General features: G+C 36.8%; 1 protein-coding gene across 1 annotated transcript in view; it reads left to right on the top strand.

The window, feature by feature from the left end:
• LOC112563560 (U5 small nuclear ribonucleoprotein 200 kDa helicase-like) overlaps positions 1–26568 on the top strand; it is a 39519-nt gene continuing 12951 nt past the window's right edge. Inside the window, exons 1-29 of the mRNA XM_025237615.1 lie at positions 1–171; positions 799–962; positions 1914–2085; positions 2549–2738; positions 2858–2916; positions 4123–4218; positions 4768–4917; positions 5892–5991; positions 6270–6487; positions 6940–7057; positions 7281–7336; positions 7639–7776; positions 8848–9003; positions 10592–10762; positions 11039–11097; positions 12917–13175; positions 13830–13979; positions 14482–14543; positions 15079–15259; positions 15441–15545; positions 16001–16105; positions 16613–16789; positions 17158–17310; positions 17633–17713; positions 18372–18562; positions 18774–19065; positions 19262–19332; positions 20002–20102; positions 20573–20746. Of these exons, the coding sequence (XP_025093400.1) occupies positions 127–171; positions 799–962; positions 1914–2085; positions 2549–2738; positions 2858–2916; positions 4123–4218; positions 4768–4917; positions 5892–5991; positions 6270–6487; positions 6940–7057; positions 7281–7336; positions 7639–7776; positions 8848–9003; positions 10592–10762; positions 11039–11097; positions 12917–13175; positions 13830–13979; positions 14482–14543; positions 15079–15259; positions 15441–15545; positions 16001–16105; positions 16613–16789; positions 17158–17310; positions 17633–17713; positions 18372–18562; positions 18774–19065; positions 19262–19332; positions 20002–20102; positions 20573–20746 (3994 nt within the window). The 5' untranslated portion in view covers positions 1–126. The remainder of the gene's footprint in view (positions 172–798; positions 963–1913; positions 2086–2548; positions 2739–2857; positions 2917–4122; positions 4219–4767; positions 4918–5891; positions 5992–6269; positions 6488–6939; positions 7058–7280; positions 7337–7638; positions 7777–8847; positions 9004–10591; positions 10763–11038; positions 11098–12916; positions 13176–13829; positions 13980–14481; positions 14544–15078; positions 15260–15440; positions 15546–16000; positions 16106–16612; positions 16790–17157; positions 17311–17632; positions 17714–18371; positions 18563–18773; positions 19066–19261; positions 19333–20001; positions 20103–20572; positions 20747–26568) is intronic.

Below are 26568 nucleotides of genomic sequence, written 5' to 3'. Positions count from 1 at the left end.
AGTACATTTGCGCCTCCGGAAGTCGTACGTAAAGCGTGCGACCAGAGACTTTGAAAATCATAAAGATCGATAAGGAGGACACTGTATTATCTTCTTAAGGTGGTCTGAATTCAAAACAAAACCACCATGGCGGATGCCACGGCTAGATCCCTTCAATATGAATACAAAGCAGTAAGTACTCTTAGTGGACAGGGTACTTTTCGAGCATTAATGGTTGATCTCTCATTTTCAATTTGCGTCTTCGAACTTTCGGTTGACCTGCACCTTTCACTGCTCCAAAGCATAAATTTATTAAGTAACTAAGTTGTTTTGACTGATATCCCCTTTATTCATATTGTATTTATGCTTTTAAGTTTGTCCAGTTTTCAAAGAACATCAATAAACAGTAATTGACGCAATATGTGAAATCGTTATGTGAACTATTATAAAACAGAACAATATCAAATAGAAAATGATATAGTGTTACTGTGTTATATTGTCACTAAAACAAAAGAGGTCACGTATTCTTTACTACATCTAATGCATCAGTTGTCTGGCTGCTTAGTGTCAGAATAGCCACTGACATCAATTTTAGTTTAATATATGGGTCATGACCAGACTGTTATAGGGAGTATAGCGTGCATTGCTTAACTTCCCAAAAGAGGAAATGCATTAGATAGCATTATGAAATGTTCTTCAAAGAAACTAAATAAGAGGGGAGATTTAAAGATATCAAAATATTTAAAGATTCACACATTTACAGGTAGAAGACTGGGTGATTTAATTCAGTATACATTAACTTTTAAAAATTTGTTGCAGAACTCTAACCTTGTGTTGAGTGTTGATCGTTCACTCATTGATAGAAGAGCCAGAGATGAAGCGACTGGTGAGGTTATGTCTCTTACAGGCAAGCTGCAGGGGACTCGAATGGGGGACAAAGCAGAAAAGACAAAGCCACCTCAAATGGAAGAGAGAAAAATCAAGTCAGTAGATTTTTCCTACATTAAAAAACAAGCCAGCTTAAAACTAAAGTTACGCTTGAGTGATGACTTGCTGTTCTGACCTATCTTTGTGCAAAACTTTAAACTATACAAGAATCAGTTACTTGTGTTTTGAGACTAAAGTTTCTGCCTGCTTAAAGTTGCTTTAACAGACTCAGTGCATACAAAGAGGCATGTAGCTTAAAAACAACTAAAGTGCCAATACTAAAATAGCATAGCTTTTTTTTTTAAACTTTGTGCACGTCAGGATCATTTAATTGTTACTCCCATATGCAAGATGTGTTCTGAAATAATACATGAGCACACTAAGAGTAGCCAGTCCTTGTCTTCCTCTCAGTTTAGTTTAGTCCTTGTTACATATAGGGCCATAACAACATCTCTCCAGCGGACACGGTTTTATGATGAGATTGAAGTATTGTGCTGGGTTGAAAAAAATCTGAAAGTTAAGTTTTAGTTGATGTCATCGTCTGCTCCACCATCCTTGTTGACAATGCTCCCCAGATATGTGAAGCTGTTTCCAAGATGTTATCTCCCTGAAGTTGAAGTTTCTGCTTGTTGTTGATTCTCATCACTTTGGTCTTTTTTCTACTGACCTTAAAGCCAGTTTTCTGTGCTTCATCTGCTATCTTACTCCTCTTCTCAGTTATGAAGATTAAATATTGCAAATCATGATAGTTCTGTGACATGTTTTTCATTTTCATGGATGCTATTTGCGTTTAGCATACAAATTGGGACTAGGTTTGTTTGTGATTTGGAATACTTTTACCGACTAGAATTTTGATTGTTTCTTTATAAAAACATGTTTGTATATATTCACAATAATTGACATTTGATGGTGTTCTTGTAAGTGTAAATTTGTAATTTTACCTAGACCAGCATTTCTGAAATGCAGCTGTGTTACATTTATGCCTTGTGTTGCCCTTGTTCTTTAAGACGACGAAAGCGAGATGAAGCTCAACATGACATGGTGAAGATGAAGGGTACTACACTTCTCTCAGATGGCATTGATGAAATGGTTGGCATTCTGTACAGACCTAAAACTGCAGAAACACGTCAGACATATGAGGTTCTGCTGAGTTTTATTCAGGCTGCACTGGGTGATCAGGTATTAAAGTAATATCTTTATAACTTACAAAAGAAAAAAAATTAATCAAGTAAATCCTACTATATTATTTGCCTACTGTAAGTCAAATTTGTGTTGGTTAGATTAGAAATTTCATGCCTTTTTGGGTAGTTGTAATCATATGTATTATTGAGGATCAATGGCTAAATGTAAGCATAAATATGCTTCGTGAGGACTTGAAAAAAAAATTATATATCTTAATGCAATATAGTCTAGAATTAAATTTTAAGATATTCATCCCCAAGAAGAGTTACATTTTAATTAAACTTTTTAGATTGTTTGTTAAACAAGCATTTTACATGAAGACTAGCATTTGATGAGACCATTTAATTGTGCTTTTTAATTTGATACCAAAATCAGTAAAATGCATTATTTTGCTAGCTATTAAAGGGATGAAAATTCTGAGCCTACTGTAAAGTCACTCAAATATTTTTACATTGGACAGCCCCGTGACATTTTATGTGGTGCTGCTGATGAAGTGTTGGCTGTACTGAAGAATGACCGTATGAAGGAAAGAGAGAAGAAAAAAGACGTAGAGGCAATGCTTGGTCAAACACCAGATGAACGGTTTGCCCTTCTTGTCAACCTTGGGAGAAAAATCACAGACTGGGGCCAAGAAGATAAAGCTCCTATGTGTAAGTTTTCTGGGATCACTTGATTATAGTCTCTTTAGTTTCTTTTATGGCTTTAGCAAATTTTCATAGCAAGATATGTAACTGCTGTTGACTTTTGTTTCCTTCTCTCTAATTTGCAGCTGATAATATTGATGAAACATATGGTGTGAACGTCCAGTTTGAAGAATCTGATGACGAGGTGAGTCTCTATATGCTCATAACATGGATGTGAGTTCTCTCCATCCTAGTAGAGGGGTGTGGGGCTTGGTGAATTTCTGTTTTGAGATAAAATCTTAAGATGAATGTGAGACAGAAAATAAAACTGCCTGAAAAGCCAATGCTTAGGAACAGTAAATGCAAGGAGACAATTTATTCTATCGGGAACAGCACAATTTGCCAGTGCCGTTAGAAATGGATTTCATGGTTGTGTCCTTTGAGGAAGAAGATTTAGCAGTCTTGCAGATTCATTTTGAAAACAGAATAAGACTAAATGCATAATGCCAAGAAACAGGATTGGTGAAAAATGCCAAAAAAAAAAAAACCCACGAAGAATCAATAGACTTCCAAGACAAATCAGCCAAGATAGAAGAAGAATCTGCACATGCTGCATGCACTGCAATAGATTTGGAACAGATAGGGAGACCAGTGAAAACATTTACCACTATATTTAAAAATATAATAACAGTGCTAGATGATAAAATGTTTTATCAGGGCTTCTGCTAAGGCTAAATTCTTTGGGGTCCCCTTAAAAATCTGAAGAAGGGGTCCCTGTTCTTCGCCCAAATTTAAAGGGGACCCCATTGACGAAAACTGAAGGGGTCCTCCGAACTTTTAATGCGTACTGTACGCAATTTTTTGTGTAAGCAGAAGCCCTGGTTTTATTATATTATTATAAAACTATGAGTAAATAAAGACATTTATCACATGCAATAGATGATATACGTGTGAAATGGTGATATACATATGTAATATGCACATATGCTTTCGTATCACTGGGCTTTCAAAATCTTCATTCCCAATAAAATTTCTGGTTACCATCTGCGATCATTGTCTCCATGCCTTTTACACTGATCATTCAAATAATTTTGTTGATCATATGTTTTGAAATGCAGATCCTTGATATTTTGAGATGTCATATTAATAAGTAAATCCAAATTGGTCTTTGATAACCCTACTTGTATAGGCTGATTGTCAATGAAAAGTAGATTTCCCAGGCAAAAGTTTAGTGACCTGTGCCTTTCGAATTGCATGGTTAAGGTCACATGCTTGCTTTGCAGCTCAGTCAAAATGAGACAAGAAAAGGAAAAGGATTTTTTTGCTATAACAAATGATAAAATTACTACGTAATTCGTGAATCCTTTCTTCGTGATTGTCATTTTTGAAAGCACATTTTGTTGGTCTCCAGGATGCTGCAGATGTTTACGGAGAGGTGCAGGAAGATGAAGATGATGAAGAAAATGAAGGAGAAGAAGCTAACATTGATGCTACACTTCATGCAAATGTAAGTTCATTAGGTTCCAGATGCTTGCATTTGAGGTGTGCATCTCACTGTTGTAACACTTTGCACAACAAAGATTTATATTTGATATGATTATCACTTGCACAAACTTGGCCCTTTTCTAGACAGCAGAAAAGTTGATCTTAATTTACTTGTTCTGCTGAATATTGATTATGTGTCATCATGTGTCTTCTTAAACAACATTACTTTGTAGAACTTATGGTCATTTTATTCATAAAATAACACTTGATTACCTCAAGGTGTATGTATCATGTATTTTCGCCTTGTGTGCATTTCTGTTACTATGTATCTGTTATGTTTGGTCTGTGTTTGAAGATGTGTTTTTATTTATTTTGAATTTGATCAAAAACGTTTTGAGTCTTTCCCGCTGTTGCGATATAAATTTGCTTTATTCCTAATTCTGTCAAAATTAAGAATGTGAGATTTAGCTTGGTGCACCATTTGTGTATGTATGGCTTAATGATATACAAAATAAAGTTGAATTTATTTCTTGATAATTTTTTTAAAATATTAGATTTTGTTCAAAAATAGATTTCAGAAGAAAATCGTGGAAAGTCAGAAGGAGGTCTTCATCCAAGAAACATAGATGCCTTTTGGATTCAGAGAAAGCTGAGCAAGTTCTATCCAGATGATCCCACTGCAGCTCAGACCAAAGCACGAGAAGTTCTTGACATACTTAAGGTAGAGTGTTTTAATAGCAGACACACCTCAGAATAGTCACATAGTGATGTTAGGATGTGTTGTCTTATTAAGGTGGTTAGTTTGCTTTTTTTAAAATAAAAATACACACATCTTATTCTAGCCATTGATGAAATGAACATGGCTTGCACTTTTTTTATGCTTCCTGCCTTAGTGGATGCCACGAGCAGGGTCTGTAAATGTTTTTAAGTTTTACTCACCAAGCAAAGATGTACCATGCCCACCTTCTCATCCCAGGCAAGATCAGTTGATGAACAGAAGCTTCAATGAGTCTTAAATTATTATAGGCTGTGTGATTCTTGCAAAAGTTTGCTTTTCATAGTCAGCATGATAATGCGCCCATAAAATACTGTAGCTGGCACATTTTAACACACAATGGGCCACTTTAAAAATAATTGTTGCCATTCTTGGAAGGGGCTTGAGTCCAACCATCTAGAATTGATGTGGATGATTGGATAGTTTTCAAAGTGACAAGTTAAGTGCAAATTTTGCCAAAGGAAGTAAAGTGGTAAGGTGCACATAGCAGAAGTAGTAGTACACAGACTGGAAGAAAGATGTCATTCCAGTAATAAGAAGAAAATATGTATATCCAATTAATCTATATCTTCAGTTTCTTTGAGATTATTGAATTATTTTATAATATTTCATCTGATATCATTATGCATTGGTAAGCTCCGGTCTCTCTCTCTCTATATATATATATTCAGAAGTTAATATTTGTTGAAGCTTACTTACAATTTTTCTTTGTTGTTTGTATGTTTTATGCAGTTCTATGATCCTGTGACAGTGATTTGACTTTGAAGATGCTCTATCCTTTCCAGTTAGATATTGTCTCTCCTCCCCTCCCTTTAGGTTGAACCATTACAATCTCAAGGAAATGTTTGTAACAAAAAGTTTTTAAAAAGTTGACTATTAACACAAAACATGTTTAAAAAAGTGCCAGTTTATTTTTGCAGACTGCAGGAGATGACCGTGAATGCGAGAACAAGTTGGTACTTCTCCTTGGAGTTACACAGTTTGACTTTATTAAAATTCTCCGTCAGTACCGTCAAATGAGTAAGTTTCTTAAACATTTCTTAAATCCTAGTTACCAGCATAATAATAATGATCATTTTTATAGTGTTTTTCTAAAATAATTTGCTCACAGCGCCTCCTAGATAAGAAAACTACAGTTTATTTAAACTAAATTTGAACGCGAGCATCCAGACACATGCACTTATACAACAAATACACTCATATAGTAAATACAAACACAATTTATGCTAACAGATAACAGAATTTCGTGTCTTTTTATGATTTTATATCTTGAACACTGATAATCTGGTTATTTCCAGTTTTGTTCTGCACCCTTTTGGCGTCAGCACAAACTGCCAGTGAGCGGAGCAAGATTGAAGAACAGATGCAGAGTGATACTGAACTGGCTAAAATTTTGCATGCTCTTCAAGAGACAGAGCATGATGATGTTGTCACAGAAGAACGAGTACGACGCCAGCAGGCCAGACAGTCTCGAGTAGCTGCAGACTTGGAGTCCATGGATGTTGATGATGATATTGTGAGCTAATATGTGGTTGCTTTTAAAACTGCTAGCATCATTTATGCTTTATTTCCTACAAAGAGTGAGTTTCTGAGAGAGTGATGGTGATTTTTTTATTAACTGCGTTTATATGCATGTAATAAAGTTCTTTTTTCCCATCGATCACAAATAACAGAAAAATAACTACTGTTTGGCTTAGTGAATAAAAAGGGCCAAACCTCTCATGTAGAAACATAGGTTGTTCATAGGTAAAATCTTTTAAGGATTTCAAAGTGAAATAATACCGCTGACTGGATGAAAATTTATTAGCTTCTGGAAGAAGATTCTGTAGTCAGAATGTCAATGTAGTCGTATACAACTTGAATGATAAAGTAGAAAGTACTTTTACTTGATAAGTATCTTTTTGTTTGTGCTTTGAATCTTTGATACTGTCTGTTGCATGCAAAAAGCTGAACTTATTTCTGATGCAGGAGGTTGGTCCTGTGCAAATGCTGGACCTTGAAGACCTGATCTTTTCACAGGGGTCTCACTTTATGGCAAACAAGCGTTGCCAGTTGCCTGATGGGTCTTACCGCAAGCAGAGAAAAGGTGGGGTTCAGGCTCAGGCTATTATATCTCTTTTCTTTCTTGCTTCATTCTTTGTTCATCGCACCTGCACATGCACACAGGCACAGTTTCAAATGTGTACATGATTATTTACAAAAAAAACTTTTTTAAAGCATGATTGAATTTCACATAATTGTTGACATTTAGATGTGCAATGGTAACATGAGCATAACTGAAATGATTGAATGGTAATTTGTTTTATTAGGGTATGAAGAGGTCCATGTACCAGCTTTGAAGCCCAAGCCTTTTGATGATAATGAGGTATGAACACATTTACAGTTATGATGGAAACTCTAGACCATGGAAAACAAGAATATGACTTTTTTTTAATACCTTTTTTGGGCGTTTTGTAAAATTTCAACAAGATAGATTAGAACATGATTACATGCCTTTTTTCCTACCCAAGATCATTGGACATTTGAAATAATAAATATCATTTATTAAATCTTGTGTGGAAGATATCATTTATAGTATAGGCATCTCATTTTGTTGTAAATATGGTGTTGATGCCTTAGGTATTTCAAAATGTTATTTTTATTTTATTTTATTTTATTTTTTTACAGTCCTTAGTCCCTATAGACAGATTGCCCAAATATGCTCAGCCAGCCTTTGAAGGATTCAAAAGTTTAAACCGCATTCAAAGTCGTCTGTTCAAAGCAGCTATGGAGACTGATCAGAATCTTCTACTTTGTGCTCCAACCGTAAGTTGCATGAAGATGTCGATCTTTTTTAGAGGAGGGTAAATTCTGAACCTTTGTTTTTAACTTTAGAACACCATGTAGCATTTGTTTTCACTTTTCTTCTGAAGTTCTAAATATCAGCTGTAGGACTTCCTCTTTAACACTTCTGTTTACAGGGCTGGCTGCCTTGCCCTTATATAGCCTTAGTTGCTGGCTCGGCATAAAACACCATTCACCTCCCTATCTTGAATTACCTATCTGGTTTATAACATCAGCTGACCACAAGCTTTTCTATTTTTGGCTATCCGTACAGTCGATACATGTTGCATTTCCATGTCCCAGTCTTGTTCACAGCTAAAAGTTGCTCATGTTTATATTTTAAGTACTGTTTCTTGCCATGGATTTTTTTTGTGTGCCCTTGGGAAATCCCTGATTAATTCAGGGCTTCTGCTCACGCAAAAAATTGCGTACAGTACACATTAAAAGTTCGGAGGACCCCTTCAATTTTCGTCATTAGGGTGCCATGATCCAGTACACATGCTCAGGATTATATTTCTATTTGCTTGGTACTAAGGGATAGATAACGGAGACAGATCAGGTCGTTCTTGCCCTTTCCTCCAATTGAATCATAGTCTTCTTTTATACATTAGGCTCGAGGTTATTATTGTAGTATGTTGGTGGTTCAGTTCCACTTTTGCTTGATTTTATCTCTGTAACCTATCTTCCTTTGCAGCAGCTCTGGATTCAGTCAGTCCAGTGGCGGTTGCCCAACTTTACACAAAGGACGTGTAATTGCTTGAATGATTGCTTCAGCCCTTCTTCCTTTTCTGTTCTGTACTTCGATCATGTCATCTGGTAGAAGTCCATGAAGAAATAAATGACTTATCAGATGACATGACATAAAACCTTCCCTCCTTCCTACTACTTTGGCTGTGCCATTCATGCAAACTGATGGTTAGCTAATCGTATTGCCTACTGTAAGACAAGTTGGTTGTTCAACGGAAATAATAATCAAGAAAACATGATCATGTATCATCTGTTAAATCTCAAAGAAAAACAATTTCATAAATTTTTCTTATTTATTTTGAATAGGGTGCTGGAAAAACAAATGTGGCTCTGCTGTGTATCTTGCGCGAGATTGGCAAATATGTGAATCCAGATGGGACCATCAGAGTCAATGACTTTAAAATCATCTATGTTGCTCCCATGAGATCACTTGTACAAGAGATGGTGGGCAATTTTACCAAGGTAAATATTGATGTTTTACAGCGTCCTTTGTAATTTTCTGTGCATCTTACATAACTTTGTGGTTATTTGTTGTGGCAACAAGCTATATCTCCATGCTCTGTTAATAAAGAAAGACTACATTAATTTTTTCATCCACTTATAACTTTTTGGGCTAGGTTAAAGAATTAGATTGATAATGGTAGTTGATATTATAATTTCAGTAAACATAGAAAGACTCTTAAAAACATAGATAAGTTAACTGATGTTGATAGTGGGAAGATGATTGAAGGCCAATAGAAGAAAAGGCTAGAGGCAAACCTGATATGGTTGTACATATGTTTAGGGGTGAAGAGAGGGATGGTAGTTGTGAACATGCTGAATGTCAACAGTAATATTTGGGAAGTTGCAGAAAGAAATAAAAGTTTCAGAAAAAGATATTGGTCACAAGCTATTGTATGTGTTAAATGATAAAAGATTTAATATATACACATACTTTAGCTTGTGACCAAACTAATACAAAAGCATGCTAATTAATATATCAAACTCAAAATCACAAAAAGGAAACCTGTTAATGGGAATTTTTTTTTAAACTTTCATTTAGCACTTTCCTCCTAATGCAACCTTTAACTTGATTGTAATTTTTATGTTGCTCATGGTTCCCAGTGAAAATTAATGTAACAAATGTTGACAACAATTCAACACCACTGATATCAAGATTTTTCTTGTTTTTGTGTCACTAACATTGACTCGGTAAATAAGAGAGACACTGAACATGCAGCAGTGCACTGAAGACATGTTGATGTCCATTACATCTAGTTCACTGCACTATAAATTTTTATTCAGTCACCTTGGCTCCAGTGAACTGGTAGATCCAACATTGATAAATTTGTAGAAGAGCTTCAGTTTCCATGGCCAAAGAAACATCAGATATTAATGTTGAATGCTGCTGTTGTCATATAACACCAGTATGTAGTATAAATAAAAACAATCCTTCTGTCACCTTGTATGTGTTTACTCCTGAAGAAAAAGTACTATTTTTTGCATCTACACCATCTCTTGCAGTCTTTGACTTGAGCCAAATCACTTTATTTTATCACTTTTATTTCAGATATATACATTTAGTTTAATGGCTTTTGTCACTAAAACTATGAAAATGCTGTGTATGATAAGTTTAAAATTATCTCATGGAATCTTACTGTACATCTAGAAATAACAATCCACAGTAGGTGACAAAACTTTGACAAGGCACTGCTGTCCTATGCTTTAGCAGGATTTTTGCGCCGTGCATTGATTTAATGTACAAAGTGCGTACTTTGCAAGCAGTTATTTCATAAACAACTGTGTGTAAGATGCTGCAGTTTACATGATAGATATATTTTTTGTATTGGTAGCTGTAAAATATTTGACCAGTTCAGTATAATTGTGGATAAGAAAATTTTTTTCTGCACCTCCTGTTATCTTACATTGTATTTGGTAGTCTTGTTATTTTATAATTTTGATAGACTTTCAGCTGAGCAGTCTGTTTCTTCCTTTTTCTGTCATACTGGTTTACTACTTATGTACACTTACAGTCTATCCCATTTATATATTTTTCTGCTTGTTGACATAGCGCTTAAACTCCTATGGCATCAAAGTGGCTGAGTTGACTGGTGATCACCAGCTGACCCGTGAACAGGTTAATGCCACCCAGATCATCGTTTGTACTCCTGAAAAATGGGACATTATTACACGCAAAGGTGGAGAGAAAACCTACACTCAGTGGGTCAAACTTATGATATTTGTAAGTGGGACATTGGTTATCTATAATTCATGCTAAGAGTAATGGATTAAACATTTTTTCTTCAGCAGTTTCCATTTCATCTGTTCGAATATTCACTTGTTAGCTGTCTACTGCTGATACATATTGAAGGTTTTGGCTGTGATTAACACCACATTGAGTCTTTACTGAATTTAAATACTGTTTACTCCTGATGCATATGAGAGGTTAGGGCTGTGATTAACAATGCATTGAGTCTTTTGCAACTTTGTTCCTTATATTGGATTTCTGCCTGAACAGGATGAGATCCATCTGTTGCACGATGACAGAGGTCCTGTACTTGAGGCTCTTGTTGCAAGGTAGGACTGGCTTTTGCTGATTTTCAGGAAAAGAACCAACATGTGCTTTAGTGTGAATTAACTGTCCTTGCTTACTCCTGGCATTGTGATGCTAGGACAGAAATGGGAGAGAAAGTGAACCAGCTGTTTGTTTTTTATAAAATTATTTAAAAAATTTAATACTACCTTCCAAATTATAAAAAAAAAAATTATATTACCTTCCAAAGAAAAGGTGCATAATAAGGAAGCTGAACAGATGTTTTTTTCTTGGACTTTACCAGATGACATGACCATAGGAGTTTCACTGCCTTTTACAATGTCAGCTATAGAATTCCCGTTCGAAGAGCAGAAGTTAAAGGCATGGTGAACCTTGATAAGTTACTTTCCTTGGTCTATAAAGGCCTGTGCTTTCAGCTATATGGATCAGTGTTTCTTCTAGAGCTGCTTTTTTGCTGCCAGTCACTTTACTACTGCAGTGGTTTGACTTTCATCCATGTGTATTTAGGTGTTTTCTTATGTAGATCACCTTGATTTGTATCTGTATTGTGGTACTGTGGAAATACTGCTGTTCTCTGGAGATTTTATTCAAAAGAAACTTGTAATATTTGCCTGATGCCCTGCACCCCCTGGGAATTATATAAGACTATAACACAGGCCTCTCGGGTTCTAGTGAAATTTGTTTCCCTGGGATCAGGTATCAAGGGACACAAGCATTGAAAAACCACATTTAAAAAAAATGTTGGACACATCAACCACTTCTTATTAGAGGGCCTTGTTAATCTTTTGCACTATGGTCAGGACAGTGCAGGGAAGCAGGCAACCTTTGGATAGATGCAGTTTCAATCAGCCTTGCAGACTCACCATTCAGCCTTTACCCTGTATACTTCTGACAGCCTGGAAGGTTGTGAGACATTTTCTTAGTTTATACAGGCTTGGGAACTTTGGCTGACATCAGCATTCTAGAATTGTTGGCAGTATTGAAGGCACTGATGTTATAGGGTTTTCACTAGTGCTGCTCACATGAGGTAAGGTTCAGGGGTCTTACACCCTCATGTCTCTAAATGATCACATCTCTTTGCATATCAGTGGAATGCAGAGTTACTTTCTTGTTTTCACTGATGCCCTGTCCGCAAGTTTAGTCTGTGAGCACCTTTTCACACTTCTGTAATGGTCTGTTGTGGTAAGCCTACATTCTGTTTTTTTTTGTTTTTTTTTAAATGAATCAAGAGTGCTTGGCAAACATAGATGGTCAGGTGCCCTAACTGGCAGTTGGAGACTTTAGATCTCCTTTCACTGTCTGTAGGCATTTCCTGTCCAGTGTTTCTCAGGTTTCTGCAGCATACCGTAAGCTATCTCAGTCAGATGTTTTTGTTTGAGGCAGTTGAACAAAATTTTTTTAATTCTCTTTATTCTTCCTTTATTTTCCCATAATCATATCATCTGGTGAAGTAAGAGTAAATTGCCTTTTTGACTTACCAGATGATTTTCCATCCCAGCCACGCAAAGAAAACTGATAGTCAGTTGATAGTATAGCTTAATTATTACCCAAGGGGGATAATTCAATGGAAATAACTAGCTATGTTGCCTCTTCAGAGAGGGGGTTCTGTGGCTGACAACATAAAAAGTAGTGAAACTCTTGTGGTCATGTCATCTAGTAAGTCTCAAAGAAAGGTGAATTATTTTAGAATTTTACTTCTCAATGCAGTCATGTTGTCAACAATTTGCTTTTTGTTAAGAATGCATTACTAGTAGAAAAGGGTGAAGTATCAGGGAGAGTTGATTCAGTCCATTTTTGGAAACCTAGAATTAATTTATATTACCTTCCTCTTCCCAAATGCAGAGCAATTCGAAACATGGAGACAACTCAAGAAGACATTCGCCTTGTGGGCCTGAGTGCAACTTTGCCTAACTTTGAAGATGTGGCCACGTTTCTTAGGGTGGATTCCAAAGAAGGTCTCTTCTTCTTTGACAACAGTTTCAGACCAGTGCCTCTGGAGCAGCAGTTCATTGGCATAACAGAGAAAAAAGCTATCAAACGATTTCAGCTGATGAATGACATTGTCTATGAGAAGGTGATGGAACACGCAGGAAAGAACCAGGTGAGACTGCATTTTTCAGTTTGTCAGTGTTTTGCTAGATTATGGTTGTTTGAAATACTTGTCATTCCATGCTACACTAGTGTCAAGAAGACGTTGGGAGAGCCTTACAACCTGAGAAGCATACGAAATATGGAGCCTAATTCATGAAGCAGGACTAGGGCCCCTCGACTTTATATAAAGCACAGTTGCACCCATGTTGACCATCAGGAGTGTCTTCTGGAAACAGTAAAGCGATGCAAGCTGGTCTGGTTTGGCCGTGCCATCTGGCACAACACTAAGACCATTCTTTGGGGTACCTTGGAAGGTGGTTAATGCAGAAAAAAAATTTGCTGGCTTACATATTTAAAAAAAAAAATGGACAGGTCATACCATGCAAGACCTGCTTACCACTACTTGAGACAGACTTAAGTGGCACACTTATGTCTGTCCGGTTCCTGGCAACCAGTAACAATAGTTCATCAGCTGGTACCAGTTAAGAATGAAATGGGCAAAAAATTAACAGTAAGAGATGAGGAAAAGTCATTATGAAACCTGTAAGATACAGAGTGGTAATTCCTGGCTTTTCAATGACGCATGCTTCACACCGTCCAGTTTTCTCTAGTGATTCAGCAACTTTTGTATCGTGAGTTTAGGTATCTTTGGTTTTTCTTTCAGGTTTTAGTCTTTGTACATTCAAGGAAAGAAACTGGCAAAACTGCTAGAGCCATTCGTGATATGTGTTTGGAGAAGGATACATTGGGCTTGTTCCTTAAGGAGGGTTCAGCATCCACAGAAGTTCTTCGTACTGAGGCAGAACAAGTCAAGGTATTTTTTCTTAATGACTGACTGGTTACTGTACTATTTTAAGCCTTCAGTTTTCTTACTGTTTGGTAGGGAATGTTGCATAGTTGCTCCAGAATACTCCTTTTGCATGATGTCAGTTTGAAGAAAATAATTTTGGATAATAATAGCTATTAATACAGATAAAATTTTACCCCATTTCAAGGTGCTCACCTGTGATCTGTTTATCAACCTTAAAGCAAAAAGGTTTTTTTTTTTTTTTAAATAGCCGCCCCCCCCCCCCCCCCCCCCACACACACCACACAAAAAAAAAAAAAAATATACAGATGCTCAAGATTCTTGTCTTTTTGTAAAGACACAAAACAGACTTGTATGTCTACAACTGACAGATAGGGTAATTGTGAAAATTCTTATTTTCTTAGACCCCATTTAAAAAGAACAAAAAAAACAAAACAAAACCAAAATTGGCCAGTTACTTGTCATGCTGGTTGTTATCTTTATGGAGAGTTTTTATTATGTATGGCAGAACTTGGAATTGAAAGATCTCCTTCCCTATGGTTTTGCCATTCATCATGCAGGAATGACAAAGTAAGTAATTTCATTCTATATTTATTTATTTTGTTAGATTAATAAAGGATACTGTTCTGCCTCATGTGCTGCATGTTTGTGTCAAAATATGGTGTGCAAGCATACACAGTCTGTGCACTTTTGAATATAAAAGTTGAAAAGAATGCAAGTTTGGGAGGAAAAAAGAGCATTAATTAGATGACAGTTTTGAATCTAATTTCAGTGGAAACTTAAATGCAGCTAACACATGATGATTCTACTCTTCAAAAAATTATGCACCTTTAATATCTAGAGCAGTGGTGCCCAACCTTTTCTTGCCCAAGGGCCACCCTGGACATGATATAAAATCTCATGGGACAGAACGTAGTTTTATCAAAATCATGATGTTAAAATGAAATTATGTTGTCTGGTTAAAATGAGTGGGCTGGATAAGGCACCTTCTCAGGCTATAGGTTGGCCACCCCTGGGATAGAGAAACTACATATGTTTTTATGCACCAGATACGTTGATAAAATTAACTTGGGCCTTGAACATTTGATTATTTCTTTGGTTTCAGAGTTGACCGTACACTTGTAGAGGATTTATTTAATGACCGGCATGTTCAGGTGTTGGTATCGACATCTACTTTAGCTTGGGGTGTCAATTTGCCAGCCCACACTGTCATCATTCGAGGCACTCAGATTTACAGTCCTGAGAAAGGACGATGGGTTGAATTAAGTGCTCTTGATGTTATGCAGGTAAAACAAAAGGTTTTGCTAGTCTTTTTGTTTAGATTCTAGGTGTACATTGAAAATAATCATAATCTTGCAGAACTTGTAACTTGTTTTGCTAGACTTTTTGTTTAGATTATAGGTTTACATTGAAAACAATCATAATCTTGCATAACTTGTAACTTGAGGCAACTGGAATGTTCTACAGATGTTAGGTCGTGCTGGTCGGCCGCAGTATGACACAAAGGGAGAAGGTATCATGATCACCAATCACAGTGAACTGCAGTATTATTTGTCTTTAATGAACCAGCAGGTAAGACATTTATTGATAACATTAATGTTGTGTTTTTGCTCTATGGATCTAGTTTGAATCACACTTAGCTCATTCCTCCCCAACAGGCATTTAGTGGTCACCGGACATTTTTTGCTTCAAGACCACATCACCCCAGTCATATCATTCCACAACCTGATTCAAATGGTCTCATGTCCCTATCGTCCAAAGTAAGACCATATTGTCTCGGTGCAGAAAACAGATTTATCCCCAGCCCAAGATGAATTGATCACTAATAACACAAGTAGCAATTAATGTCAAACATTACCGTCTAGTATGGTTAGCTGCTTTTAAGTATCCATGCTCTGTGCCCCATTTTGGGACATGCATAAAAATGCAACAGTAATAGATCACCTCTTTTCATTTGTAGAGTATTTCTTGTAATTGAGATTTCATGAAGTTGTGCCTGCTGTGAGTTTGAAATGTGCTATTTCCAGCTGCCAATTGAAAGCCAGTTTATCGGCAAATTGTCAGATAATCTAAATGCTGAAGTGGTGCTTGGCACAGTGCAGAATGTGAAGGAGGCAGTAGATTGGCTGGGTAAGTCACATTTTGCTTTCAAAATATTAGAAATTCAGAACTGAACTCAGCCACACGTGCACTTTGCATGGGCATTTGATGTATCTTTGATATACCAAGCTTTTGAAATGAGCTTTGGCTGAAAGCACAATTTTGATCTGGAGTACAGTGTTCTTCTATTGATCCTAAACAGTGTATTATATGAACTTATTTGCCTCGGCAGACACTGGTGGTTGTTTACTGAGTAATCCTGTTTCATTAACATGCAGTGACCAAAGTTTAAGTGATGACAGTTGTTGCATGCAGGGCTCAGTGTGTGGAGTTGATCGTTCTCTGTGGCAGTTAAAATTGAAGAGAGACTAACCTAAGTTTAAACATCGAAATTATCATTTTGGGTGTGGCAGTTAAGAGATAAATGTTTATTCTCGAAATAATGAATCATAATGAATGCTCTGTAACAAGTCCCTTGTGTTTTGCAAGCTTTCTGCTGTCTTAATTGAGCTAACTAGATTTCTTGTTGGCGTGCTTAGTACACATACCTCTACATTCGCATGCTTCGCAATCCAACCCTGTATGGGATCTCGCATGACATGCTTAGAGAGGATCCCCTCCTGCAGCAACGCAGAAAAGATCTCATCCATACCGCAGCATGTTCTCTTGACCGTAACAACCTGGTCAAGTATGACCGCAAAACTGGCCATCTGCAGGTAAGTGATTAAAATGACAGTATATTGCTCATTTGTCCTCCACTTAACACTTACCATCTTGTTGCTTATTTGATTATTCTACAAGTTTTATACATACACTCATACCCATATCCCTTGTCTGGTACCAACAGAGGAGTGGTTATGCTTGTCTGTTAGTACTGATCATTGTAAGAACACATAGATACAGTGGCTGATGTGTTTAGGAGTTTTAGCCTTCTACAGATGCCATTTAAAAGAAAATCACCATATATAATGCCATTTACTCTCCTTACAAAAGTGACAGACCTAATGAAAACTTTTTTCTTTAAGAAAAGTTTTTAGGGGACTAGTTTGTGATAATACCTAGTAAATGTTTACAATGTGTGCAGGTGACTGAGCTGGGCCGTATTGCTAGCCACTACTATTGTACATACGAGTCGATGTCCACATATAACCAGCTGCTGAAGCCAACACTGAGTGAGATTGAGCTGTTCAGGGTGTTTTCCTTGTCTTCAGAATTCAAGTATATCACTGTGAGGGAGGTGAGTAAAATTTGTAGGATTTCTTTTCTGTCCCTTCACATTGTTTCATAGCTGGGATGCAGTTTGACTCATTTAGTCTTGTTTTTGTTTAGCACAGACTGTCATTCAGAATAATGGTTTGGAATAAAGGCCAGCTATACCACCTAATATGAAATCATTAATTAGAATTTACTTTTTTAAAATTTATTTTTCCAGAAGACATGCAGTAGGAGATATATAACCACCATACACAATTTAATTGTGGCATTTCCTGCTTTTTTTTTTTTTTTTTTAAATCATCAAAGTGCGCATATGTTGTATATCTGTATGTATGTTATTTCAGGAGGAAAAACTGGAGCTGATGAAGCTATTAGAGCGTGTTCCTATTCCTATTAAAGAAAGCATTGAGGAGCCTAGTGCTAAGGTGTGTATCACTGTTCATCCTGTCTCTTCATTGCGCTATGTGTCAGCCTTTTTTTTTGTGCAGATTTTAAGCATGTGTTTTTGTATGACCCTTGGATTATTTAGCTGATGCTCCTTTTCTCTCTCTCCCCTCCCCCCCTCCCCTTCCATCTCTCTGACAGTCCCTTTGTTTGAAATTCCCCCCACCTCCTTTTTATATTATTTTATTTGAAGCTTTTACGCCCTGCTTAAAAAATTATTCAAATTCAAAAATACCTGGTGTAACTATCCAACACTGCTGCTGACCACACTTCCCAACTCTCATCCTTGCCAGGTCATTTTTGCCACTCTGTAACCTGTATGTTGTTCCATGTTTAATTGTGTGCTTTGTTGGATGTTAAATTGAGGGTTTGTTTGAAGTCCTGTGAGCAGAGCTCAGCTTCACACGGAGAAGTGTGTTTGAGCTATTATTATTATTAACTTAAAATTTAACGTGTAAAAACAAAAATAGTAAACTTTCACCTAAATCAGCATGTTTATGAGCCTGCAAATGGTTGGTGCATGTTTTGTAACCTAGTGAACCATCTTCCAAGTCCAATCTCTTTGGTGTGGGTGGATGAGGGTCACTTTTACCAGTATATTCTTATTCTATAAATAGACAAATTTGTTTCTTGTAACAGGTGAATGTCCTGCTGCAAGCCTTTATTTCACAGCTGAAGTTAGAGGGCTTTGCCCTAATGGTGGATATGGTCTTCATCACCCAGTCTGCTGGCCGATTAGTGCGTGCCCTCTTTGAAATTGTGTTATACCGTGGGTGGGCACAGCTCGCTGACAAGGCACTAGCCCTCTGTAAAATGGTTGACAAACGAATGTGAGTCCAAGTTTATAAATGTGTTATGGTAAATGCTGTGGAATTCTGAAGTGCATGCTCTCTCTCTCTGTAGTTTATGTAATAAAATACCAGAACTTATTGACATTTTTGGTGCTGATTGAGTTTACGGTTTTGTGATAATGCATTATTTCATTAGGATTGAACATTCTTTGTCCAAACAAAATATTATAAAATTTTTTTTAATATTCAGGTGGCAATCTATGTCACCTTTAAGGCAGTTTCGTCGTATACCAGAAGAAGTGGTGCGCAAGATTGAAAAAAAGAACTTTCCCTTTGAACGTCTATATGACTTGAACCACAACGAAATCGGAGAGCTGATCCGCACACCCAAAATGGGCAAAACCATTCATAAGTACGTCCGTCAGTTTCCCAAGCTGGAGCTGTCTGTACATGTGCAGCCCATCACAAGGTCAACTCTGAAAGTAGAGTTAACCATCACCCCAGACTTCCAGTGGGAAGAGAAGATCCATGGCAATTCAGAGGTGAGTGGGAAAAACAAGAAATAGTAAGATGTTCAGATATTTGCACCTCATGCACACTATCTCTCCATAGCTACCCTCTCTAAACAAAAGGGAGTCATAGGCCAGTTTTTTTGGTGTCAGAAAAGATCAGGGTGTCATGCAATATTTCCCATCTTTAAGTGTAATATTTTGATCACTATGTGTTAACTCTTTGCAGGCCTTCTGGATTTTGGTGGAAGATGTTGACAGTGAGGTGATTCTTCACCACGAGTATTTCCTCCTGAAAAGGTCAGAATATGCTTTTATTTCCCTCTTTGCCAGGGTGGTCTGTGTAACCTTTCACATTAGAAAAAAATGCTTGAAAGACCATTGGTTAGGATTTACAATTGCCTTTTTTTATTTCAGCAATTTCCACATAGATCTAGATTGTGAAAATAGAAAATCTGTGGTCACTCATTTCACACCTTGAATACTTTGTGATAGGAGTTCTCTCACTATACCACCTCCAAAAAGATTGTGTTTTGGGGGCCGTTGTAGAGAGAAATAATAATTCGAATCTCTGCTCACTGAAGTGAAAGATTTTCATCTGATCAGAGATTGGCACATTGTCAGCATCTTTATAAAATCTTTGGTTAGGCCTCTTATATAGTTGGCTGAAATTGTCAGGTTATAGTATGAAGTATTTAGAACAGTGGTTCTTAACCGGGGTTCTATTGAACCCTAGGGGTTCGGTGAGTTGGTCTCAGGGGTTCGATGGAGCCTCCGCCACGGAGGTCAAGACACACTGCAATTCGCGATGACACTAAAGAAGGGTTCGTTGAATGTGCATATGAAACTTGTGGGTTTGGTACCTCAAACAAGGTTAAGAACCACTGATTTAGAAATAGCATTTGTTTTTGTTGTCAAAAGTAATGTTTGCGAAAATTCAGGTTATTATTTTGTTCTTACCTGTTATAGCAAGTTTGCCCAAGATGAACACACAGTCAAGTTCTTTGTTCCTGTTTTTGAGCCCCTGCCTCCCCAGTACTTCATCAGGGTTGTCTCGGACAAGTGGATTGGTAAGAAATCGCCAAAGTTAAATGCTGCCTTTGAAAGGCCAGTTTATTGGTTATCACATATATGACCATCTCATCATTATATGTGGGTACAACTATTTTATATTGCTTCTATTTAGCTTTTTCCTTGCATTGATTGCAGCAGAATTGAAATTGACAGGATTGGAGCAGGATTTAAATTGTCGTGAGATTCTTTCTTGGACAGCTTTTCTATCGTTTGGTCTTAAAATTAGAATGCTTTATAGGATGTTGTGGGTCTTTGATTTAGTTTGTGCTCTGGATTCCTTTTCTTCTCCCTCTTATTTTTACGATGACTGCTGCTACAGTGACTAGCTAGCAGCACCATTGTGCTATAAATGCTGTATTTATCATCAATATATGTACAATATTTATATTCCACTGTGTGTCATTGGTTCCTGAAATTAATTTTGACTTAATACTTGCTCCTTTAAAACAAATATTATAATGAATAGGTGCAGAGACACAGCTTCCAGTCTCATTCCGACATTTGATTCTTCCGGAGCGTTACCCTCCACCAACAGAGCTACTGGACCTGCAGCCCCTCCCAGTGTCTGCTCTTCGAAATGCTGCATTTGAATCCCTCTACAGTGATCAGTTTCCTTTTTTCAATCCTATTCAGACACAAGGTAAGGAATGTTTTGATAACAGTTATGTATCACCTGTTAAGAGTGTATTTATCAACTATTGAAATGAGAATAGTGGGATGAGATTATGCATTAGTATCAGATATACATAGCTATAGTTGTAGAGCAAGAAGACTCAGGGTTCCCAGGTCCTTGCAAGGTCCTTTTAAGTCCTTTTATATTGAATTTTCGCCAAAAGGCCTTTTAAGTCCTTTTATTTGCCATGCGGTCCTTTCAAATTCTCACACAGGTCCTTACATTTTCTCTGTGACCCTTTTAAGTCCTTTTATCGATAAAATATTACAACAAATTTATTTCCGGAGTAGACTTTGCGCAAAATACCGACGATTTTTCGCTGCATTGCTATTTTAATCACATGATACCCAGTCTCGCTCGCGGCGGGAACGTCCGTTTCGGCCTTTCGCGAGTTCACTCTCGTCGTGTCGACCACATTTCTTTGTCTGCTTAACAATTTGAAAGATGCCGGGAAGTGCTCTTTTCAGGAGAAGTGGCTAAAGGAAGACAAGTATAAAGATTGGTTAATAAAAGACTCGAGCAATAAACATTTGGCACGATGTGCTGCCTGCAAAATATCTCTGAATCTTTCATCAATGGGCGAAAGTGTTCTGAAACAGCACATGGTTACCGAAAGACACAAAGGCAAATAAAAGTATTTCTGAAAGATGCGCGCTTTTGTGTAACTGATTACTTTCGTCATCGAGAACATCCACAGCCCGCTCAAAATCAGACGCACGACCAGCTCTGCAAGTGTGTCCAGTAAGTTGACAATTATTTATCTTTAGCGATTCATTTAGTTAACGATGTGGTACTTAGAAAAACACATTAAATTAAAGCGTGCATAACATTTTGCGGTTTTTTCCACTCTTTATTAAGCCTATCGTCTAATTTACGGTGAAGCAATAGCTTAAAGATCAGTAATAGCAAAGAATTATTTAAATTAAAAAGTTGAGATTTTCATTTTCTCATGATTCGAACTACAAATAGAGTTTTATACAATCACGAATCTTACTACAGCTTTGCTGCAGAAAATTGATCTGAATTTTTTGGCATCTGATCAGGAAAGATTAAAAAGAAAGTATAATTAATAATGTATGCTTATTATCCTATTTTACCAGCAAATACATTATTTTTTGGATTTTTAAAATCAAACAATTTAACATTAAAGCTAAATCAGTTAGCTGAAAATAACTTTCATTTTCAACTATGCTGCCATCTTTATACTTTAACTTAGTTTAGTATTATTTATATTATCATGTCATTAATTATTGCTTTTTGAAACCTGTCTTTTATTCAGACAGAACATAATGTTTACAGACATAATGGTAACTTAAATGTTTTCTTTGAATAGGTTTCGTGATGAGCAATGAACGATTGAAGCAGAGATCCTGTGGACTCTCAAGATTGTGGAATCACACTACAGTTTCAGATCTGCTGAAAAGTCTGCTGAACTGTTTCGACTTATGTTCCCAGACAGCCAAGTAGCTGCAGAATTTAAGTGCGGTCAAACAAAAGCCAGTTATCTAACTTCATTTGGGCTTGCTCCTCACTTTTCGAAATTGCTTCTGGACTGTGTAAATTCGTCGCCTGAGTATGTTCTTTTGTTTGATGAATCTTCTAACCATAAGACTCAAACTAAACAGCTGATTTCCATGTTCGTTACTGGAGTGACAATGCTGTAAGGACTCATTACCTGACCTCGGAATTTTTGGGTCATTCCGCGGCCATAGACCTTCAACAAAAGTTCAGTAAGGTAATTAGCGAATCAAACTTCAAGCAAGCTAATTTACTTCAATTTCTATGGATGGACCTTCTGTAAACCTAAACCTTCTTGAGAAAAATTAATAACGACATGATTACCAATCACAATGTTGGTTTGTTAAATGTGGGCAGCTGTGGACTCCATGTTATGCACAATGCATTTAGGCGTGGGTGCGAGGCTTCTCAATGGGAGCTTGAGTCATTTCTTACATCTGCTTTATATCTTGTTCAGAGACAGCCCAGCCAGAAGAGAAGATTATATAAAAGTAACTGGTTCACATCTTTTCCAGCAAGTTCTGTGCTCACCGATGGCTTGAAAACAATTCTGTTGCTGAAAAGCAATTGTTATGCTTCCATACTTGGAAAAATTTGTCAAAGCTGCAATGGAGAAAAAAATAACATTGCCAAAGAACAAATCTTTTGATATTGTAAAAGCTGGAGTCTTATCTACCCCTTTGCTTCATGTCGTCTGGCTTTCTTTAGTTTAATTGCCAGTATACTTGAACCTTTTTTGAGAAAAATACCAAGCTGATCAGCCTCTTCTTCCTTTCCTTTGTTTAGACTTACATGACATTATGAAAAATCTGATGCACAAATTTATCAAGTCAAATGTACTTAATAAATGTGAAACTGCCTCCAACTTGTGCAGGTTGATATATGCAACAGTTCTAACCATGTCAATCTGAGCATGATCGAACTTGGCTTCAGGGTTGATAGACTACTGGCTGTAGCTAAGAAACAGTCATCAGTAAACGATGGAACTCTCATGGCCTTCAGAGCTGAATGCAGAGATTTTTGAAAGCAGTTTGTTCTAAAATTGCAGGATAAATCTCCACTGAAGTACACCCTAGTGAGAACATAACTTTCTTAAACCCAAAGACCATGGGGAAAAAACAAATCAATACAAAAAATGAAAAAGGTTTTGTTGTATTGCCAAGGTGTGAAAAGGTTTGATGATGTGACTTGTGACAAGGTATTGTCAGAGTTCCGTAATTTTCTTGACAGTTCTGCAGGTGAGTGTGGTAGTAAGGCTTTTGACCTATGACACAAAGACTGGATAGTTGGTTTTATGATGCCCTTGCTGGAAAAGCAGAGTTTCAGGTGTTGTGGTCTGTTGTCAGACAGTTACTCCTACTCTCTCATGGTCAAGCTACAGTGGAAAGAGGATTTTCATTCAACAAAGAAACAGTAGCTGACAATCTTAGTCAGACTGCACTAAAAGCACGCAGAGTAATTCTTGATCATATTCACAGTGTGGGAGGGGTGGAAAATGTTGAGATCTCCAACCACTGATGATATCCGCTTCTAGTGCCTATGGCAGGTATGAACGTTACCTCTCTGAGCAGAAGCAGTGGAAGGAAACAGAAGAAAAGCAGGTCCACAGAAAGAGATTAGGAGATGAGCTGGTAATATACTCACAAAAAGGCTAAGACCACCAGTGCCGAAGAACGACACTGCTGGAACTGGCTGACAGACATAGTTTCCAGGCTGAAGAGCAAAAAAGTTTTTCACTTATTGAAAGATCTAACAACATGCGTTTGTTAGCCAAAGACAAGAAGAAGGAGATAACAAAGATTCAGTCAGACATTGATAGATTTACAGGAAGAAATTAAAAGGTGTTTGAATTGTGACATTCAGAATTAATGTTTATTTCAGTTTTAAATAAGCCTGCACAATTCTGTTACATGTATGCTATGGAACATGTTAAAAAACCAGAACTATTTAGAGGAAATTAGGTTTGTGTAAAGAAATTGTATGTTTTAGTATTGGTAAAGCTGTAGGGGTGACAAAGAATTGAATTTCATCAATGAAACTTTTGCTTATAGTAGATGGATTGCTTTGTCATTTTGTAATCTTAATCTTATGTGTATTAGTATATCATGCTGTTTATGTATATGTTTGCATGTGTTACATGTATGTGTAATAAGAATGCTTAAATAATATCTCAAGGTTAAAAATAATGGCTGTAATGCTTGACAGTTTCGACTCATTCCATCTTTGGTTTAGCATTAGGATCACACTCTTTCATTCCTCATCTGATCCTCCAATCCTTGGCATTCCTTGTAGTCACAAGAAAATGTTTGGTCTACACATCTGTACAACACTAGTTGCCCTTCCGTATTCGCAAAAAACGCTCTTTTTTTCAAAAGTTCTTTAGAACTTACTCTTTCTTGAACTTTGATCTTCTAGTACTACTGTGCATAGCTTATTTCTATCTCTCTCTTCCCATTAGAGTGTGTGTGCGAGAGAGAGAGACACGTGAACTGACTTTTGTATTACACCAAAGAATGGCTTTCAGGTTTTGCAATTATTATTACTTAGATTTCTAGAAAACTTGGAACATTAACGGTGTATGTTATCAGCGCGCTAAGGACACTTTTTAAGTTATCTAATCTAAATATGGCAGACAGGCATCAAAATTAACTCTTTGATTATTTATTACTAGAAATACATGTATTTGAGAACATAGAGAAGACCACAGATTCATAAATAATACATCTTTCCGACCACACAAGAGAAAAACTTAAGCATTGATGACTGTCACTTAGGTCCTTTCGAATGCATGAAAGGTCCTTTTAAGGTCCTTTTAAGGTCCTTTTTTGGCACCATCCCTGATCCCTGGGAACCCTGAGACTTAGCATGAACATCCTCAAAATGTAAGAACATGTGCTTATGTCACAAATGACATTCAATTTTGCAAGAATGTATTTTGCTGCGATTTTCCTCTTCTGAGACAAAAGATGCCTCTTTTATCAGAAGACAAGACTCAAGTTGCAGTACATCCTCAAAAAGCTGAAAGTTATTCCTGAAACAATGTGGTTCAAGTAACATAATATAAATATCTTTAGACCTTGAAAATAATTCCATGGGATTTTTCCTTTTTTTTTTTTCATTTCCTCTTACCTTATTTCCAAAATTTTTTTTAAAACGTAAGTCTTGAATGAACAATGATGCTTAAGCATTCAGAACACAAGAATCAAGAGTAGAGAGTTGTTGGTCAGACTGATCTCTCTACTTACCCCCACCAAGGATTTGTTCTCTGTTGGGACAGGGAAGAGAGAAATAGCAAAAACTGGACACGTGAAGAATAGATGAGTCACGGTTCCTCGTCTGATTTGTGTACTTCAGGACACCTGTTGTAATTATCTGTTGCCTAAGTAATGCACTTGCTAAATATGTAGACAAAGAAGCATGCATGTTATTCTGTGTCACACTGTTATTTTGTAAGTTTTCATTATTGTGTCAGAAATAATTACCGTTCTTGTGCTGGGCTTAGCCATTATAGATTCTTTTGAAAAGATGTAGCAAGGTTACAGTAGAGGATTTGGTTTGGTGGAAGACAAAAGAGGCAGAGTTTTAACAAATTATTTATAGCTGTGGGCAATAATAGAAGGTTTCTGTTGTGCATCTTTTTCATTATAAAGAAGGCTTTGTGCAGAAATGGAGAATTTTTTTTTTTCGTCATTTCCTTTCTCATATGCATGCACACATACATGCACACAAGCAAGCTTAACATAGATGAACACAAAGACATACGTGACAGAAATAGCAGTTTGATTATTCAGTAGGTAAAAAAAAGGCAGCAGGTGACTGGAGTTACCCATTCTGCCTTATCTGGCGGTTCTCACAGCTCAAGATATAAACTTAGATCTTTATAAGGGGTGTACTCTGCTAATGAAACCACCTGTAGTTTAAAAAAAAAAGATAATATAAATATGACTAGCAGTCCAAAACAATGAAAGGAATTGTATATAATCATATTTCCAATCTTGCTATTTAAGAGCAGTCAACCAGCCATTATACTTCCAGTCATTATATCTTAATATATCCAGTAGCGTACTAATCACAGTGCACTTCAAAACGTGTTTGGTGAAAGAAAACACATTGATTACGCAGCAGATTCACACCATTCTTTCATTTTACCACCATCTGAGATGTTGATCTTTTTTGAAATAAAGATAAACAATCAAATAAAAATCTCTCTGCTTACCCCCACCAGGGATTTGTTCTTTGTTGGGACAGAAAAGAGAGGAAAATCAAGACTG

The sequence above is a fragment of the Pomacea canaliculata genome, linkage group LG5, assembly GCF_003073045.1.
Source record: "Pomacea canaliculata isolate SZHN2017 linkage group LG5, ASM307304v1, whole genome shotgun sequence".
In the NCBI taxonomy this organism is placed as follows: Eukaryota; Metazoa; Mollusca; class Gastropoda; order Architaenioglossa; family Ampullariidae; genus Pomacea; species Pomacea canaliculata.
The sequence above is the reverse complement of the archived record's forward strand: the minus strand, read 5'-3'. Positions and strand labels throughout refer to the sequence as shown.